This window comes from Thermobia domestica, chromosome 1 (genome assembly GCF_964235325.1).
Source record: "Thermobia domestica chromosome 1, izTheDome1.hap1.1, whole genome shotgun sequence".
NCBI classification, from domain to species: Eukaryota; Metazoa; Arthropoda; class Insecta; order Zygentoma; family Lepismatidae; genus Thermobia; species Thermobia domestica.
This window is the reverse complement of record NC_137454.1, coordinates 301,466,354-301,484,407: the sequence shown is the minus strand read 5'-3', so window position 1 is coordinate 301,484,407 and position 18,054 is coordinate 301,466,354. Positions and strand designations below refer to the sequence as shown.

Sequence of the window (18,054 nt, the reverse complement as noted above, 5' to 3'; positions counted from 1 at the left end):
TATTATTATTATTATTATTATTATTATTATTATTATTATTATTATTATTATTATTATTATTATTATTTTTATTATTATTATTATTGAACATATCTTTCCTGTTAAGACTCCTATCTATTCTGAAAACAGAGTAAAGACAGAAGAAAGAAAGCAGCTCTTATTCCCAGTTAAATGGTAATTTTGGGTTTGCTTTTATAACGCCATCCAGAATCAAGAAGTGAAATCAAATGCAGTTTAATGTGCCACAATTATGCACCCAGGCCGAGGGAGACGATGAAGACGGGAATAGCTGAAATTGTAGAATGAGCAAAGTGGGAGAAAACGGGTGAACCCCGGAGGTATAGACTCATTGCTGATATTGATATTCCTTTCTGCCCCTAACCGATCAATTACTCTTCGAATAAAAATCTAAATTCCATCTTAAGAGCCTTCACCCCGGCGAAATTAAAATACCGCTAATTTTACAGTAATTATGTGATATCTTCAAATAGATAAAATATAATTGAAATATGGAACAAAAGCGCCCTAGACAATATTATTTTGCATGAGGTACCGTTATTACAAGTCACCTAGTGGCTTTCCGTTTTCAGCTGTTTAGAAACGCGAAAATAAATGCTGATTTTCAAAATGTCTCGAAATCGAAGGCAGATAAGTGAGTCGTGATAATGGTATCTCATGTAAAATAATATTGTCTAGGGCGCTCTTGTTCCACATTTCGATTATCTTTTATCTATTTGAAGATATCACATAATTACTGTAAAATTAGCGGTATTTTAATTTCGCCGGGATCAAGACTCTTAACAAAAAAGGATATGTACAGAGATTGATTCATTTATATTGATTCGAATTTAAATGTACAACTTCGATCTGCAGGACACTTCTACTGACTATTGTCCTGCATCGGAGTTTGCATTGCAGCAGACTGCGATCCAGCTGGACAAGGGTATTGCATCCCATTTCTCCTTTCATACTTTCCACAGGCGGGAGACGGTGCAGACTCAATGATGGGACAGGTGCTGCTTAACGAGTCCGAAAGCACAATAGTCCATTGGGATGCACATTCCATCTGAATAGTCCATCTGGACTCTTGACAGGGATGTCAGAGAAGGGAATTGCCAAAATTGCAGTTTCCTGTCCCATAGGAAGATTTAATTCCAGCGATGTTTTCGCCGTGTCACTGGCGCAAATCCCGGGGGGATGAAGGGGACATGTCCCCTCCAATCTTGGAACTGGGCGGACTGTCCCCCCAACAATCCGATTTGAAATGTGTTTTTTGGGGAGGAATGTGATTATTTTTATCCGATTACCACAAAAGAAAGTAAGATGAAATTGATGTCCCCCAAGAATAAGCCTCAAATTGCCCGCCTCCCAATGTTGAAGACAACTCTGCTCCCTAATCCTCCACAGTATTGTTTTTCAACTTCATAAATATTTTGAATATCGCTTAAAATAATTAAAAAAAAAAAGATTATGGGAACGATCTTACCTGTCCCCCTCAATGTTGAAGACAGATTTGCGCTGCTGCGCTGTGTGGCTGGGTTTCTTGTCTCAGTGCAGTTCTACCTGATTCATGTCTTGTTCGTACAATGCTGGGATTTCATGCTGTTTAGTCAGAACATGAGTCAAGTAGTACGCAACATTGATCTTAACGTTTTCCTCCATCTTCCGGAGATGTAGTTTGTCCCTGTACAAGAACCGCCCACAATCATGAACTCTTTTTGGGAAACTCTCTGCGCGTAGGGATGGTGACGAGACGAGACGAGACTTTGTACAGTCTCGGTCTCGTCTCGGTTTAAAAATAGCTGTCTCGGTCTCGGTCTCGTCTCGAGTCAAAAATCGCCGTCTCGGTCTCGGTCTCGTCTCGGTTAACAAATGCTTGTCTCGATCTCGGTCTCGGTCTCGAGGGCCAAATCTCGGTCTCGTCTCGAAAGTCTCGAAATAAATAGGTGAAATTAAAATTGTAAAAGTATTGTTATTGTAAAGTCTGTCGTTTCTACTTCTTATTTTTGGCCTTATTCTTGACTTAGAATTATAGTATGGCGTACTTCTTCAGAGCTAATTTGCTAGCGCTGATGCCTTCCATGCGTGTGTTCCAGTTTCAATCATCAGTGTGTATATCATATGTGGGATAAAATTCTAATAGTAACCCATATTTCACTTTCAGCAAAAGACTTTCTCATATGGCCTCAGTACTGCCTATACAATTAAACTCTATTAAATTAACTTCAGTACTATATAGTAGTTTATTTCCTTCCTTAGAATAAGAATTGTTCAATACATTCTAACGGATAACGTAACACATAGCAGCATAAATGTATTTAATCATACCGAAATTGAAATTTTACAATTTCTTATTTATTATCCTTAATTGACACCTTATTATTAATTGACACCTTATAACACGAAATTCCTGAACTTTGTGGTGGGAGCTACGGCACTCATCTTTGCTATGTGTGGCCTCGGGTTGCCATCACGAAACAAGTTAGATTTAAAGTCAGATGTTTCGCATAGTTCGCGTCTAAATTTAAGTACATTCTGTTTCTTATACTAGTTCCTAAATTTGTAATGCATTACATACGCATACGTATATCCACTACCGTAACATAGATTAAGCTTATTCCTGAGCTCTTAGCGGTGCATGTAATCTTTATTCAAGAAAACCAATCGTGCGTTCATTACGTTGAAATTTTATATTGATTGAAAATTAATTGCGAAACATGAACATACATATTATATAAGTATATAGGTAATTCGAGCTAGCTGTATCTATTTTCTCTCTCTCGCCAAAACAAGTAATTCTTAACTTTCTAGTTTTCTTTTGTATTCATTTTTGTAATTTTGCAGCAACATGAAGTATTAAATAGTCAAAAATATATTTTTTTTCGCTGTATGACTTTCGTTAAATTTTGGATCCAATTTTATCCTTATATATATATATATATATATCTGAACATTAGTGGTAGACTGTTAAGTCACTTTTTGGTCAAATCGAGTTAGAATACTTTTTTTTAATAGACTACGTTCTTTCTAGTGGTGTAAAGTAATAATGTAAGTCTAAAGCCATCTTATTACTTTGTAACTACTTAGTATAGTTTGAAAAACAGTATTATAAATCTTAGTTAGGGAACCGGTTTTTCGCTTCTCCTGTAAAATTACGAAATTACGACGTGGTTTAGTTTACCTCCGAGTTCTCGATATAAAATCATCATCATCATCATCATAATCAAGCATTATCAATCCACTGCTGGATGAAGTTTTCCCAAGTTTTCTCTACAACTATCTATCTTGGGTAATTCTTTTCCAGGTTACTCCCAAGTTGTTCCTGATTTTGTCACAATTTCTTGTATGCGGACATTTCCTAGGCTGTTTTTGTCACGTGGTATCCAATCTAAAATTGTTTTCGTCTATCGATCATAATTTCGTCTTGCAATATGTCCATCACATTTTTCGGTCTATTTTAAACATTATTTCATTAGTACCAGTTTAGTGAATTATTTGGCAACTAAATAATTCATTTCTATATATTTGGGCTACAAATAGTACATATCCTCTAATTTTGGAGCATAGACACGCTACTTTTTGATCTTTGGATCTGGCAATACTGACTCAATTATTTAAATCAACACAATGTAAGAACCCCCATTTGCTGTAATGGCTAGTACGCTTCATTTTGGTTCGCATGGTCCCGAGTTCGATTCTCGGTGGTGGTAATGTTCAACGACCGAAGTTTTTCGGATTCCACTATGATCAGTAACTCCACGTCTCCTTTAGCCGCCCTAGCATAATCGTGAGACGTTAAACTAAAACAAAACAAACCAAAAATCAACACAATGTGTATTACTAACAGTAAGTCTTTGAATAATTGCATATAGCTATATGGTATGGATCGAGTTTGAGGTGGTCGGTGGTCAAAATATAACAAATGAAATGCAGTTAGGGTGTAATTAAAATTTTAATAAAGCAGTGTTTTAATCGATCTTGCATCGTTTGGCCTAATCCTCGTTTCGCCTAACCAATTATCTGACACTTTTATGACAGATAAAAGATAAGCTTTATGTCCGCCATTTTAGGCGAAATAAGGATACTCGTTTGGCCTAATCCTCGTTTTGCCTAAAATGGTGGACTATAAAAAAATCGTGGAGATAAAACTGGAGGGAAATCTTTCGAAAAAAAAATATTCCCTACTATGTGAAGAACTGAGAAATACAGATGCAAAACCAGTTAAATCCCTCTTCCATAATCAGTTTCATAAACTGTTAAATCCTAAACCTGCAAATAACCTAATGAGAAAAGCAGAATCAAACCCGGTTAATTCCATATTTCAATTTGAGGTTTCGTACTGTATAGGATTAGTTTAGTAATCTGAATATTTATTGCAACTCTTCGTACATCATTCGAAATTTTATTTGGCAGAACTTGAAGTGTACACTTTCATTTTTTTAATTCTTGGACTGAAAATTGAAAAAAAAGAAAATGAAATCTTTAGTTTTACGTCACAGAGTTATGCCGGTTAGGCTAAAGGAGACGGTGATGATGAGAAATGAATGAAATGGTGGAATGAAGAAAGTGGGAGGAAATGGGAGAATACCGAGAAAACCCACGAGCACGGTGTTTGTCCATCACAAAGTCCACATGGCGCGAGCTGGGATCGAACCAAGGACTCCAAGCCCCGGAGGTGAACGCTCTACTACTGAGCCACCGCGCACCCTGGACTGAAAATGGAAACGCTATACGTCTTAACCTAACTGTTCGTGAAACTTTTCTGTGCTTATTTGCTTTTCTTTAATAATTACTAAACAAATGCACGCAAAATCAAAAGAAAACGATACTCTAAGCAGCGATGATCATAATTTTGTTATCAGACAACACCAAAATTGTCTAGAAAACGTACAAGACACATGAAAAACTGGAAACGAAATGTAGTCAAAAAGACAAGGTGAGTGGACTATCTATGTTAAAAGTCGTTTGTTTTGTATTTCAGGGTAACTCTTTACTTTGAACAGAACATTGTTGGATTAGGTTCTTCTCTAAACGGTCTCTTCAGCTTCAGCAGAACCTCTTTCTTAAAATGTCTCGTGTCAATTATCATTTAAAATTATAACATGCTTCTGGTACAACATGTTAAAAAATTTTGCCACTTATTTACCATTTCTGATTCTCTTTCTGCCACTGTTTTGCTCAAACTCAACATTTGCACATTTTGTTTTGCTATATTTCAAATTCATTTATTGGGATAGTTGGCAAATTAATATTCACCCTATATTAGTCCATAAAAGGTTACAAACTCTTCCAAAATATAGTCATTCAGTTTTGAAATGTATACGGATAGGTATAATTAACTCCGCTTGTAGTTACGAAGGGTTTGACGATTGAAAGCAGCTCAAAGCTCACGTTTTACAAAGAGTTTTTTGACGAATAGAAAACCGAGAAAATGGTGATGCACCAGAGGACGACGACGATATGGATTTCCATTTAGTAGATGATGATGGAGAGGAGGTTACATAATTCAATTTTTTGCACATTTGGATCCATTGTTTTCAATTTAGAACAAAATTAATGTAGCATTTATGTATCCAATTCATTTGTGCCAATCTTGTGCAATGTATAGTTAATAATACATTCCCCCCCTTCCAATATTTTAGTAGGCATAAGACTGATTTCTGACTGACTCCCTTTCTTTTTGATAGGTTTTGTATCTTGAACCTCAACAAAATGGCCGCTCGTCCAGATGCAAAAGCTGTTATTTCCATTTACATACGCAAAACCTGTTAAATCCAAACTATTTTCTTCAATAACGCAATTCACAGACTAGTGTGATTATACAGCTTTCGACAGACCAGCACTCACATTATTCTTAATTTTTTAATGGTCTCTAGTTTCTAATGTTATTTTACAATTATGACGTGTTTAAACAGTTTTTCTCGATTTGTCACAAATTTTAAAATGTGAATTTAACGGGGTTTGCTATTCACCTACTCATATATATTCGTATATATCCATGGTCTTAGTAAATACATAAAGGAGTTTTGGTAATCCTAACTCCTCGAAAATAGTTAATATAATATTAATCTATATATTTTGCATTTCTTAATTCTTTATACACTAGGGAATTTTCTCTTATATAATTTCCCTCTAGTTGAATTTCCACGATTTTTTCTTATTGTCCGCCATTTTAGGCGTAACGAGGATTAGGCCAAACGAGGATCCTTTTTTCGCCTAACATGGCGGACACAAATCTTATCATTTATTTGTCATAAAAGTGTCAGATAATTGGTTAGGCGGAACGAGGATTAGGCCAAACGTGGCGACACGGTTTTAATCTAAAAAAAAAAAAAAAAAATACAACAGGCCTAAGGCTTAGGGAGAACAACTAGTGCTACTGAAAAGTTATCAGTTACGTTTAATTTCAGTTACAATTTGCTTTTACATGTATTCTGGAACGAAAACTTTGAACATTAACATTGTAAGTAGCCCAAAGACTATGAAAAACATCGTGTTTTGAAAACATTCTTGCACCATAAAACAAATTACGAATAATTTTAAAATACTTTGCATTTTAGCTACGTTATTTGCACTATATTTATAATAATATTTAGCAATTTATTTAAGTTCGCAACACTGCTTAAAATAATGTAACTGCGACTTGTTGTAATTAAAACTACTGAACACTAATGTTATAATGTTCCTGCCATTTGAGTTATTAGAGATCTCCAAAATGTTGATGTTAGTGATATGTATTGTCCTTTGTTACACTGAATAATATATGTGCTTTTGTGGTTTAATTTAATATCTAAATTAGAAATATGTAGAGCTCTTTCGTGGCTAAGCAGTTAGCCTATGGCGTGAGAGACCCGGGTTAGATTCCCGGCGGGAGCTCATGTGGTTTAGATTCAACGTTAATCAGTAGGTTCAGTCTCATATAACCTCGCTGCTGAAAGAGGCGTTAAACTCAATTAAAAAATGAAATGAAATTTTTGAGTTTTACGTCCCACGGTTATGCCGGTTAGGCTAAAGGAGACTGTGATGATGAGAGATGAATGAAATGGTGAAATGAAGAAAGTGGGAGGAAACGGGAGAACCCCGAGAAAACCCACGCACTAAACTAAATCAACTGAACAGAAATATGTAATATCAAACGTAGTGCAATTTGAGAAATGACAACTTTATGTTGCGTTGGCAACATTGCTTGTTTATCTAGTGGTATTGCAGAGTATCTAGAAGAATTTCCCCTTCCATATTTCACACAGCATGTTAAAAAAAAATCAGCAATTTTAATATATATGACTATTATATATAACTAGATGAAATGTCCATTTTTCGCATGGGACCAGTATTTGGAAGTCAAGGCCTGTGGGAGTATCATATATCAGCAACCGCGAAAACTATGTATTTGACACTAATATCGGTCATTTTGTATTATTTTTACATGTCTCGGTACCCAGTCCCCAGCAGGTGAACCCCGGCCCGCATGCACTGGTAGCTGAATTTGGAAGTCATCGCTAATGGAAGCGACACCATTGATCTCAGCGACCGCAAAAATTATACATTTGACACTAATATCGGCCATTTTGGATTACTTTTACATGTCTCGGTATCCCTCCTTTGAACTCCGGCCCGCAGCTGAATGGGGTGAATTTGGTGGTTAATGCGATCGGAGTTTCACCATTGATCTCAGAAAGCGCGAAAACTATTTCACACTAATATCGGTCATTTTGTATTATTTTTACGTCTCGGTACTCCCCTCCCCCGCAAGTGAACCACGGCCCGCATGCACTGGTAGCTGACTTTGAAAGTCATCGCTAATGGAAGTATCATCATTGATCTCAGCGACTGCAAAAACTATGTATTCGACACTAATATCCGTCATTTTCTACTACTTTTACATGTCCCGGTAAACGCCCCTCCTGATTCAAAATTAAAAAAAAAAAAAAAACGCTTCTTCTTGGTCTGAGGCCTGGGACATGATACTGGTCACCCAAATTTCATAATTCTTGTACTCTCGTCTGGTCCCCAGACTGCACACAGGCAATCAGAAAGACAGTCACGTAGACACACAGAGACAAACAAACTCTTCCTTTTACTTATATTAGATATGATATACAGGTGAGGATCCAAGGGGAGTGTTAAAGGGGTTATACCTCCCCTCGACGCTCAGCTACACACTGTATAAATTGGGCTTCAATCCTACTTCTTTCTTTACACTGGATAAAATGTCAAACTATGGTTTAGCCCCTCCCTCGATCATATCCTGGATCCGCTGGTATATATATATATATATATATATATATATATATATATATATATATATATATGTGTGTGTGTGTGTGTGTTGAGAGAGGGAGAGAGAGAGACAGAGATGACTATACACATCAGCATGGGTTTTGTTTCGGGAGAGGCTTGAGAACGAGTAAGAAATATTTGTGTTGTACGTGCAATGCGAAAAAATGATCACAATTCTATTTCGGGAGGGGCTTCAGTCCGATAGCCGTCCCCTAAATACGCCACTGAACATTAGTCAACCGTTTCCATATTACCTAATACAGCAACGAAAGAAATTTTGAGTAAAGGTCAATCTTAATAGTTGTCTATATCAATATTCGAGACGAGACCGAGACTTTCGAGACTGACCTAAGTCTCGTCTCGGTCTCGTCTCGATTTTTAGAGCTCCGTCTCGGTCTCGGTCTCGTCTCGGTAGATAAAAGGCCGTCTCGGTCTCGGTCTCGTCTCGGTATATAAAAGGCCGTCTCGGTCTCGGTCTCGGTACCATCCCTAGAAGAACGTGCTTCGGCTCTTGGCGTCAACAGGTCTGTATGTAATGGCACAAACTTCTCCACAATCTGTGAGGTAAATTCAAGCCTCATAAAGGATAACAATCAATTCTCATCGATCATCCGCAAGATCCCGTTCATATAGCCTTCTGCAGTTCCTCTTTCACCCAGTTGGCTATCGCAAGCTATGTGTGTCAATTTTCGGAGGTCACCATACACCGAACCAGACGTAATAGTGCTGGGGTCCTCTTCATGGGAGATCGGTTTCTAGCTGCTAGCGTCAGTGTGGTGGGCCCAGAACTGTATAATTCTGTATAATACGATTTACAGCGGCACGACCTACGCAAAAATTACGCACTTTACACACTTCTACGAGACGCGATGCGTGAACTTAATTTCAGAAAGGGTCACAATGAACCTATCCCAGAATTTGTTCAGTTTCGGCGAAATTAGACTACACTCGACCTCACTGTTCCACTTCGTTATTAGGAGTCTTCATCCCGGCGAAATTAAAATACCGCTAATTTTACAGTAATTATGTTATATCTTCAAATAGATAAAAAGATAATCGAAATGTGGAACAAGAGCGCCCTAGACAATATTATTTTACATGAGAAACCGTTATCACGACTCACTTATCTGCTTTCGATTTCGAGCCATTTTGAAAATTGGCGTTTATTTTCGCGTTTCTAAACAGCTGAAAACGGAAAGCCGCTAGGTGACTTGTGATAACGGTACCTCACGCAAAATAATATTGTCTAGGACGCTCTTGTTCCATATTTCAATTATCTTTTATCTACTTGAAGATATCACAATTACTGTAAAATTAGCGGCATTTTAATTTCGCTGGGATGAAGACTCTTAACGAGATACGCTTGCTTACCTCGTGGCAATCTCACGGGGTGACAGGGATGGGTTGCGAATGAGTTGTACAGTTGCATATTGATTTCGGCATAACATAAATGAATCAACCTCTGTATTTCAGCACTTTGGCCGAAGTATAATAGCCCTCCTTTTAGTCCTGTAGGAATGTTAAGGAACATTCTGTTTGTCCACTGGCATGATCTTTTAAGACCACCAAAATTTTTCTATGAAATCATCAACAAAATAACAACTATTGCGAAAGGTCCTTTTCTTCATTCGGGAGAAAGAGTCAGGAATAATTTTATGTGTTCAGGTTCAAGTCGGCATATCACTGTTACGGAAGGACGTGAAGAGCAATCCACTACATTCTATAAACAACGTTTACAAATAATTGTATTTGAAAAGCAAACAATTCGGTATTTAGTATTATCAAATACTATACAAACATCCCAAACATCATCGTAAACAAGCAGAAAAAATGTCAGAACAAACAACTTATTGTTATCATATTCTAAGGCATTCTTTGTTCGAAGACCTTCGTTTATCACTAAACAACATGTGCGAAGAACATGTTTTCTTTCTTCAATTACTTGTCGACAATAACGATCGATTTTAGGGTTGGCTTGTATTGTAATCCCCTTAGGATATATTTCCAATATACTACTTTTAACCTACGTGCACTGAAAGTCATCTTCGAGGGAATCAATTCCTGTAGACATTGTAGACTATCTATACTATTACAACATTAATGGGCATGCTCATATAGGAAAAATCTTCCTTTTATCGTATTTTTCGCTTTCGAATTTCTAATTATACTAAATCTAACCAATGATATACATAAGAGAAGGAATATGAGTACTATCAGAATAATCCTTATATTATATTTTAGGTAAATAGCTATTTGTAATACAGATACAGGCATAATTTATGTGAATGATTATTACGTGTATAGGTATGTATGTGTACAAACTTATAAAATGTACAAACTTTATATATATATATATAAAGTTACTACAACATTATATATGGGCGGATCCAGGATATGATCAAGGGAGGGGCTAAACCATATTTTGCCGTTTTATTCAGTGTAAAGCAGGATTGAAGCCCATTTTATCCAGTCTCTATCTGAGCGTCAAGGGGGGGCTATAGCCCCTATAGCTCCCCCTTGGATCCGCCACTGCATATATATATACATATATATATATAATTACCGGTTATTTTAGTATTCAGTTCTAGGCAGGGACGTACGGAGGGGGGGACACGGGGGTCCGTACCCCCCCCCCCCCGAAATTTCGACTTTTTAAAAATTTAGCCTAATTTTAGGGGCAATTTTAATATAAAATAGCTTCATATTTAGTTTGGACCCCCCCCCGAAATAAATTCCTGGGTACGCTACTGGTTCTAGGATCCATAGTCGTTTCCCCACCCTTTTTCTAAATTTCATCTATGCTGCTGTATGTGACTAGTGTCATAAATACATATCAACGTATCTTTTAGTTTTTTAATGTATCGTGTTTTGTGGATATTTTCGTTGTAAAGGTCACATTATCAAAATGTTGCTTACCATACACGTTTCCTGAGTCTTCCTTGTCTTCCTCCTTTTCGGTACTGGGTTCGACCTTCTTCGTTGCATTCATTTCTGCAAGCTCCCGGCGTCTCTCTTGAATAACCTACAAACATATATTATGAATTATTAATTTAAAAATTTAAATAATAATAATAATAATTATTATTATTATGTTAAATGCTAAAAATTAAATAACTAGGTAGAATTATATTATTCTGTGTATAGCATGTTCTGACATGTAAAATGAATGGCCTGAAAACGAAAGAAATAAATTTGTCGCCTATTCTTTTCTTAGGTTAGTCTATATTCTGTAAAATCTGTAAATATGTGAGAGTCGCGAGTGTAGAGTAAGCTAATGGTGATTGTGGAAAACTACACGTGGTAATTTCTCATAATCATTAAAGCTAAACGGCGTGACAAACATCTTGGCATTTGAAGGCGACGCTCCAAGTTCCCTTTAAATGCTGCTAGCAAATGAGAGGCCAGCGGTATTGCCACGTTTATTTTGCACAAGTCCATGTCTATTCCCTGTCACCTGATCGCGCTGAAGTTTGTCTGCTTAGCCGTAGCCACGCCCCTTTACCACTTGGCAACGCCGCGCCAGAGCTTGCGTTTTATTCGTTTAGCTGAAATGCCAAGATGTTTGTCACAGGCTTTTTTTAAAAAATTTTTAGTAGTTTTAATGTATTCTCCACTTTCATTCTCAAAACCCGAACTAAAATTTGTATAATGGGGAAAACGACAGTTATTTATGAAAAGTGAGCAATGACGAGAGAGTGTCAAAATATTCTGAAGAAATAAATGAAATGAAATGAAATGAAATCTTTCAGTTTAACGTCCCACGATTATGCCTGTTAGGCTAAGGGAAACGGATGATTAAGGCAAGTGAACGTTGTCGAAAGAATTGGTGAAATGACAATGTAGAAAATGGAAGTACTCCGAGAAGATCCACGGACACGATGTTGTCCACCACAAACTTACTTGGCCGGGGATCGAATCAGGGACCCCATACACCAAAGGTAGCGCTCTACCATTGAGCCACCCTGGCCCGAGAAAGAAATAAGATAATAGATATAATATAATATCCTGAAGACCAATAGGCTAGGAGTGTTCGTACATTGAGATTTTTTTTTTTTTTTTTTACAATTAAGGAAAATTTGGTAGCAAAATTTAGCAAATAGAAAAAAAAAAGGGTTAAATCCTTTCAGGGAAACACCTTTCTTCTCTTTCTTTATATATGTCAAGCGAGTGTTTCTTCCAGCTAGAGTCGCCTTCCACCCCTTTCTCGATAGGCGATTGGATATATTGACAGGGACAAGCGACAAACTTTTATGGTATTAGTTGAGAAAAGGGATGCTGCAACTTCGAAGAATTTAATTGTCGACAATGTTTTGCCAGGAACTACAATCAAAACTGATTGCTGAAGAGGATATAGCAAGTTGGCACGTTTAGAATACAAGTACAATACTACAGCTCACAGATGACGAGAAGAAGCAGGGAAAGGTAAAGGACACGGTCAAGTCCATTTTCTGTTTTTGAGGTGTGGTCTATACTTAGATGTCGTCTGATACTCCGGGTAATTATCTGTGTGCTATTCTGTGGTGTCATTTGAAACCCCTGTGCGAAAAGTGGGTGAGACCATACCTACGTCACACTATTTCTGCTAGGGTTCTTCTCGCCATCTGTGAGCTGTACTAACCACAGTTTATATTTTATCAACTCTAGTCACAAGGCAACACACACACTGAACATAGAAAGATATTGGTCTCGAGCAAAGCGTAACATGTGACGGTGAATTGATAGAATGAAACTAATTAGAACAGAATAGTTCCTCTATGAGTACGTATGATATAGCAAGCATCGTACAAGCGAAGAACGTTTTGAAGCCTTTCTTCCCACAATAACATCGACTGTGGCAATAATTAGACGGGCTCAATAATGACAATGGAAACTATCCATCTAATTTCCAAATACTTTTATGAGTACAAGTATTTGACAATGAGACTCAACTGTTCCGTAGTTTTTTTATATATAATCTACATATAAAATTATGTGGGACAAGCAGGGGCGGATCCAGGGGGGGCGATCGGGGCGATTGCCCCCCCAGAAGAGAAAATTTTCTTATTTTATATATATAAATAAAACCCATCCCAAAGTTTGGAGCCCTTAAAAATAGCAGTATGACAACCCACCGCCCCCTTCCCAGAAGTCGGTCCTGGATCCGCTCCTGGAGACAAGGAGACTCAAAAGTGCTCCATATCTTTTAAACACACTCTTTTAAATGTAGAAATAATTACTATATTATCAATTCTAAGCCCGAATAAAATATGAAAAAAAGCTGGGGAAAGTAAAGTTAAATACTAGTTGGTTTATTATAGTATAAAGAAAATGAAAGTTTTTTTTTTTTTTATTTAACCAAAAGGAGTTTTAAGGCAGAATGCTGAAAGGCAGGGATATACGACGGCTATTTTTTTAACTTCCGCAAAGCAACAGAGAAGAACCTCTTGACATGACGAAAGGGTGACAAAACATAACTTTTCATTGCACATCGCCCACCGATAGATAAACTTCCGTTCAATCGTTGTGGTTGGCTCAGCGGTAGAGAATTCATCTCTGATGCATGGGGTCCTTGGTTCGATCCCAGGTCGCGCTAAGTGAGCTTTGTGGTGGACAAACATCGTGTGCGTGGGTTTTCTAACGGTTCTCCCGTTTTCTCCCACTTTCTTCATCATTCCACCATCTCAGTTACTTGTCATCATCACTGTCTCCTTTCACCTAGCCGCCATAATCGTGGGAAGATTTCATTTCATTTTCTCCAATCGTTGTTCAGTAGCAAGGTTAAAAACATATCGAGTTGAATCGAAGTGCTCACCAAGTATAATTCGATTCCCCAAGACGCATACCTTGATATTTCAGGGAACTCAGCAGACAGTTCAAAAATCGTAATCTACGCCTTTCAAGAGCCGCATGTTTTACGCGTTCAGTAAAGTTGTCTACCGTCGTAGTTTTCCACTGTTCGCTGCTCTCGTCCTGTACAACTGTAAGTCGTTCTTTAAACTCTTTGGAGCTGTGCAAATAGCTATGACCAATGAAGTTTCTTCTATAATCCTTACTCCTTTGACGACGAATTGCAACTGTATAATGAACTTCTGCCTTGTAATGGAACTACAAATTGATGAGTTGATTTCGAGTTGAAAGTCCCTTTCAGCAGCGAGGCTATATGAGACTTGGACCTACTGATTAACGTGGAATCCGAACCATATGAGCTCTCGCCAGGAATAAAACCCTGATCTCTTACGCCAAAGGCGCGTACGCTAACCGCTTAGCCACGAAGAAGCTCAATACCAATTAATGAAAACAAAAGTTCTGTACATGCAGTTGTGGGACGCTATGCTTACAATTTCCTTGCGAAATAGTTCTAGAAGAATCTGTAAGTGGCAGCACCTCTCTCTGCCTTTTGGCTATAGTTTGAGAGTACGTCGATAGATGGCTTTAGCTGTTACGTCAACCGAGTTTCGTACCTTACGTAAAATTTGCGGTTGGATGAGTCAGCCATTCTAATCACAAAGGTATTTAATTACCTATGTTACATACACAGGTAATCAAGCGCAGTGCAACACGACTCCTTAAGGGAGGTGCAAAGCCAAAAGATTATAGAGTTAACGCCAATTAAAAAAAAAAAAAAAAAAAAACTCCCCAAAACAGAATTACTTCACTGAACTACTAGATAGCCAGTAAAAGCAGCTTTGAATCATATAGGCCTATTTGTTTCTATGTAACTAAGATTGGTAAAATATTTTGAAAATTTAACAAATTGCTAAATCTCAAAACTTTCCAACATTAAAATTTTATTGCAAAAGTAACGAAATATAGGCTATGCTTTAACAAATAACATGCAAAACTAGTAAAACGAACGAGTAAGTTATTAACACTCCCTTTTTAAAAGGTTTAATTTTCAACAGTAATTTCTAACCAAATGTCTGTTATATATATATATATATATATATATATATATATATATATATAAGGGAAAGAAAAATCGTGTCCTGTAGATACAGGAAGCCCAAGCTCGTTTATCAGTGAATAGTATTTCCGAGATCTTAAAAAATAGTGTAACATCCGAGAAACTAAAGTGACTTTGCAGGTAGTTGGTTTCAGAGATAGACAACTTACTGTCACTTCACGAGTGTGTATCTATTTTAAGATGGGTTATCAACAATTTTCTGAGCTGTTTTATATAGTTAAGTCATTGGAATTTGATTCATTATTTGGAAATGATTTTCATCGAAAATGTCAATCTGTTATTGACTTGGAAAATGAATCTTAGGCCCTATAGAGTTCAAGCAAGTAAATTGGTAATTCCTTTAAATAAACCCAATCAAGTTTTGCAGTCTTCTTCTCGTCCTGTACTTATTTCTTCCAGGGCTGGTGTAGGGAAGCCATAATCACCAGGCGAAAGACAATATATGATCCATATATCGTTTCCTGAAGGAAGAAAGAAAAAAAACCTTGCGATATTTCTCGAAATAAACGGTCTGCTGTCGTACAAATGGAACCAGAAGTACACCACAGTCCAGAATTGGGAGATCCCGGCTATGAGACCTACACAAAATTGACCACGAAATTCTACGAATACCAGGGCCATCTGGAATTAATGAATCTATAAAAGGTAAATATATAATGTCTAAAAATTTCTTACATCAAGATATTAATTTGCAAAGTTATGTACATAATTTGGTTTAAAAATATGACAATGTAATTATAAAAAAGTTGGGATGTGTTAAAGATTTTGAATATAAAATCGAACTGTAGATACAGTGAAGTCCCGGTAATCCGAACACGTTTAATCCAAACATCCGGTTAATACAAACAGGTTCGGGAGAAAGATTTTATTATTTTGCGAAAATACATAGTTTTAGGAAATTAATAACTAAAAGGTTGAAAATGGGTGCATGCTTTCTTCGAATACAAAATCAACTTTCGTTAAATACAGTTTTTTTCTTTAATACCTGTATTTAGGCCTTAAGCCACATTACGACAATTACACAAAGTTTGAAATAGAATAAAAACATCGAGTTTTTTCCCCAATATTTTAAACATTTTTCCAATACAGTACATATACTGTAGTCAGAAAACATGTTTTGAAATACTGTACGCTATATATTACAACACAATAATCTGGTTTAGCCGCTTCAAATCGTGATTTAACTGTTATTCCGGCTAATCCGAACCGGGTTCGGTCCAAATTAGTTGGTATTAGCGGGACCCCACTGTACACGTATCTACAAATTTGTAAAAAAAAAAAAATAGATAATAAAAACATTTTTAAATAGGGATCTAATTTTCATGGAAATTAAATAGATCCAATTCATTTTCTGGAATAACTTACCTTATTTGTGAAAGCATGCAAAATTTTAACGCATTTTTCTTGCTCTTTCTTGTAAGATGTTAAGTTGAAGATAAATTCTGGTTGTAGCCAAATTTTAGCTTGTCTACTTTGAACAATTGCTCCCATTCTGAAAACAAAGTTGTGAACGTTATGAAATTGAACAGGAAATAAATTGTTTGTAATTTTTTTTTTTTAATACGAGCCATGCTTTTGTATATATGTATATTTCATGAATTCTATTGATGTAAAAGAAAGAAAAATAGCACATTTCAAAATATTAATCTTAGTACAAGTAATAGGTAAACTATTCAGGGATAAGATTTGACTTTTCCCTAAATATTAGATATTCATTGATTCAGTAATTGTTCCAGTCCTTATGATACCACATATAATTTTATGTTCAGTTTTAGAAGATTCATATATTTCTTATTTACGTAACATTCTCAGGTGTTACTATTTTAAAAACAACTGTACTAAACAAACCAAACATTTCCGAAAGTTTTTATCATCTAGATTCCGATTATTATTTTTTTAATGGGCCCTGTAGTGCAAACCAAGACAACGGCTTAAGATTAATATTTCTGAGATTTCATTCCAGACGTTGACGTAAGAGAGACGTTGAGAACATTTTTGACCAGAATTAATTTTGAGACATATTTGTGCATAATGAAAACTGAAGAAATATAAATTACAGTTGTTTTAGAGATATCACTATTTAGTGACATTACTTTAACTTAATTACCTTTTTTCAGTTTTCTATTTCAACTTTTATTTGATCGTGTTCTGATAGCTTCATCAATAGAGTGTTAATTGTATCTTACATAATTGTTCAGTGGTACGGTGGCTCAGTGGTAGAACACTAATCTCGAGGCTTCCTAATTCGATTCCAAGCTATGGAAGTTTGTGATGGACAAGGCCGTGTTCTTGGATTTTCCCTCGGAGGTTCCTCGTTTCCACCCACGGTACCATTTCACTATTCTTTCACAATAATTCACTTTCATCAGTTATCTCGCTTCTTTAGCCTCAGGGTCACAATCGTGAGAAGTTAAGGGTCTTCACTACAGCGAAATTAAACTACCGCTAATTTTAAATTTTTTCTGTAATATCTTCAAAACAAATAAAAAATATTCTAAAAGCGGAAACGTAGTGATCTGGACAATACAATTTTGTATGTGATAACTTTACCACAATTCACCTACCTGCTTTTGATAAATCGCTATTTACATAACCCGCAAAACATACTAAATCTATCTTCAGTTGCAAATCGGAAGCAGATAGATGAGTTGTGATGACGGTATCACATGCAAAATAATATTCTCTAGTGCACTACGTTTTTGCTTTTCGAATATTTTTGTTTGTTTTGAAGATATTACAGAAAAACTTTAAAATTAGCAGTAGTTTAATTTCGCTGTAGTGAAGAGCCTTAAGTTAAAGATTTATTTTATTTTTATAGCGTTATCATGTTA

At 36.3% G+C, this 18,054-nt stretch overlaps 1 protein-coding gene across 6 annotated transcripts in view; it reads right to left on the bottom strand.

Moving 5' to 3' along the window:
* Window positions 1-18,054, bottom strand: part of Cyp4c3 (Cytochrome P450 4c3) — a 156,185-nt gene that overhangs the window by 43,866 nt on the left and 94,265 nt on the right. For all 6 annotated transcript variants that reach the window (XM_081727012.1, XM_081727017.1, XM_081727010.1 and 3 more), the window contains 2 exons: window positions 16,589-16,715; window positions 11,197-11,302 (listed from right to left, as the gene is read on the bottom strand). In XM_081727012.1, coding sequence (XP_081583138.1) covers window positions 11,197-11,302; window positions 16,589-16,715 — 233 coding nt within the window. The remainder of the gene's footprint in view (window positions 1-11,196; window positions 11,303-16,588; window positions 16,716-18,054) is intronic.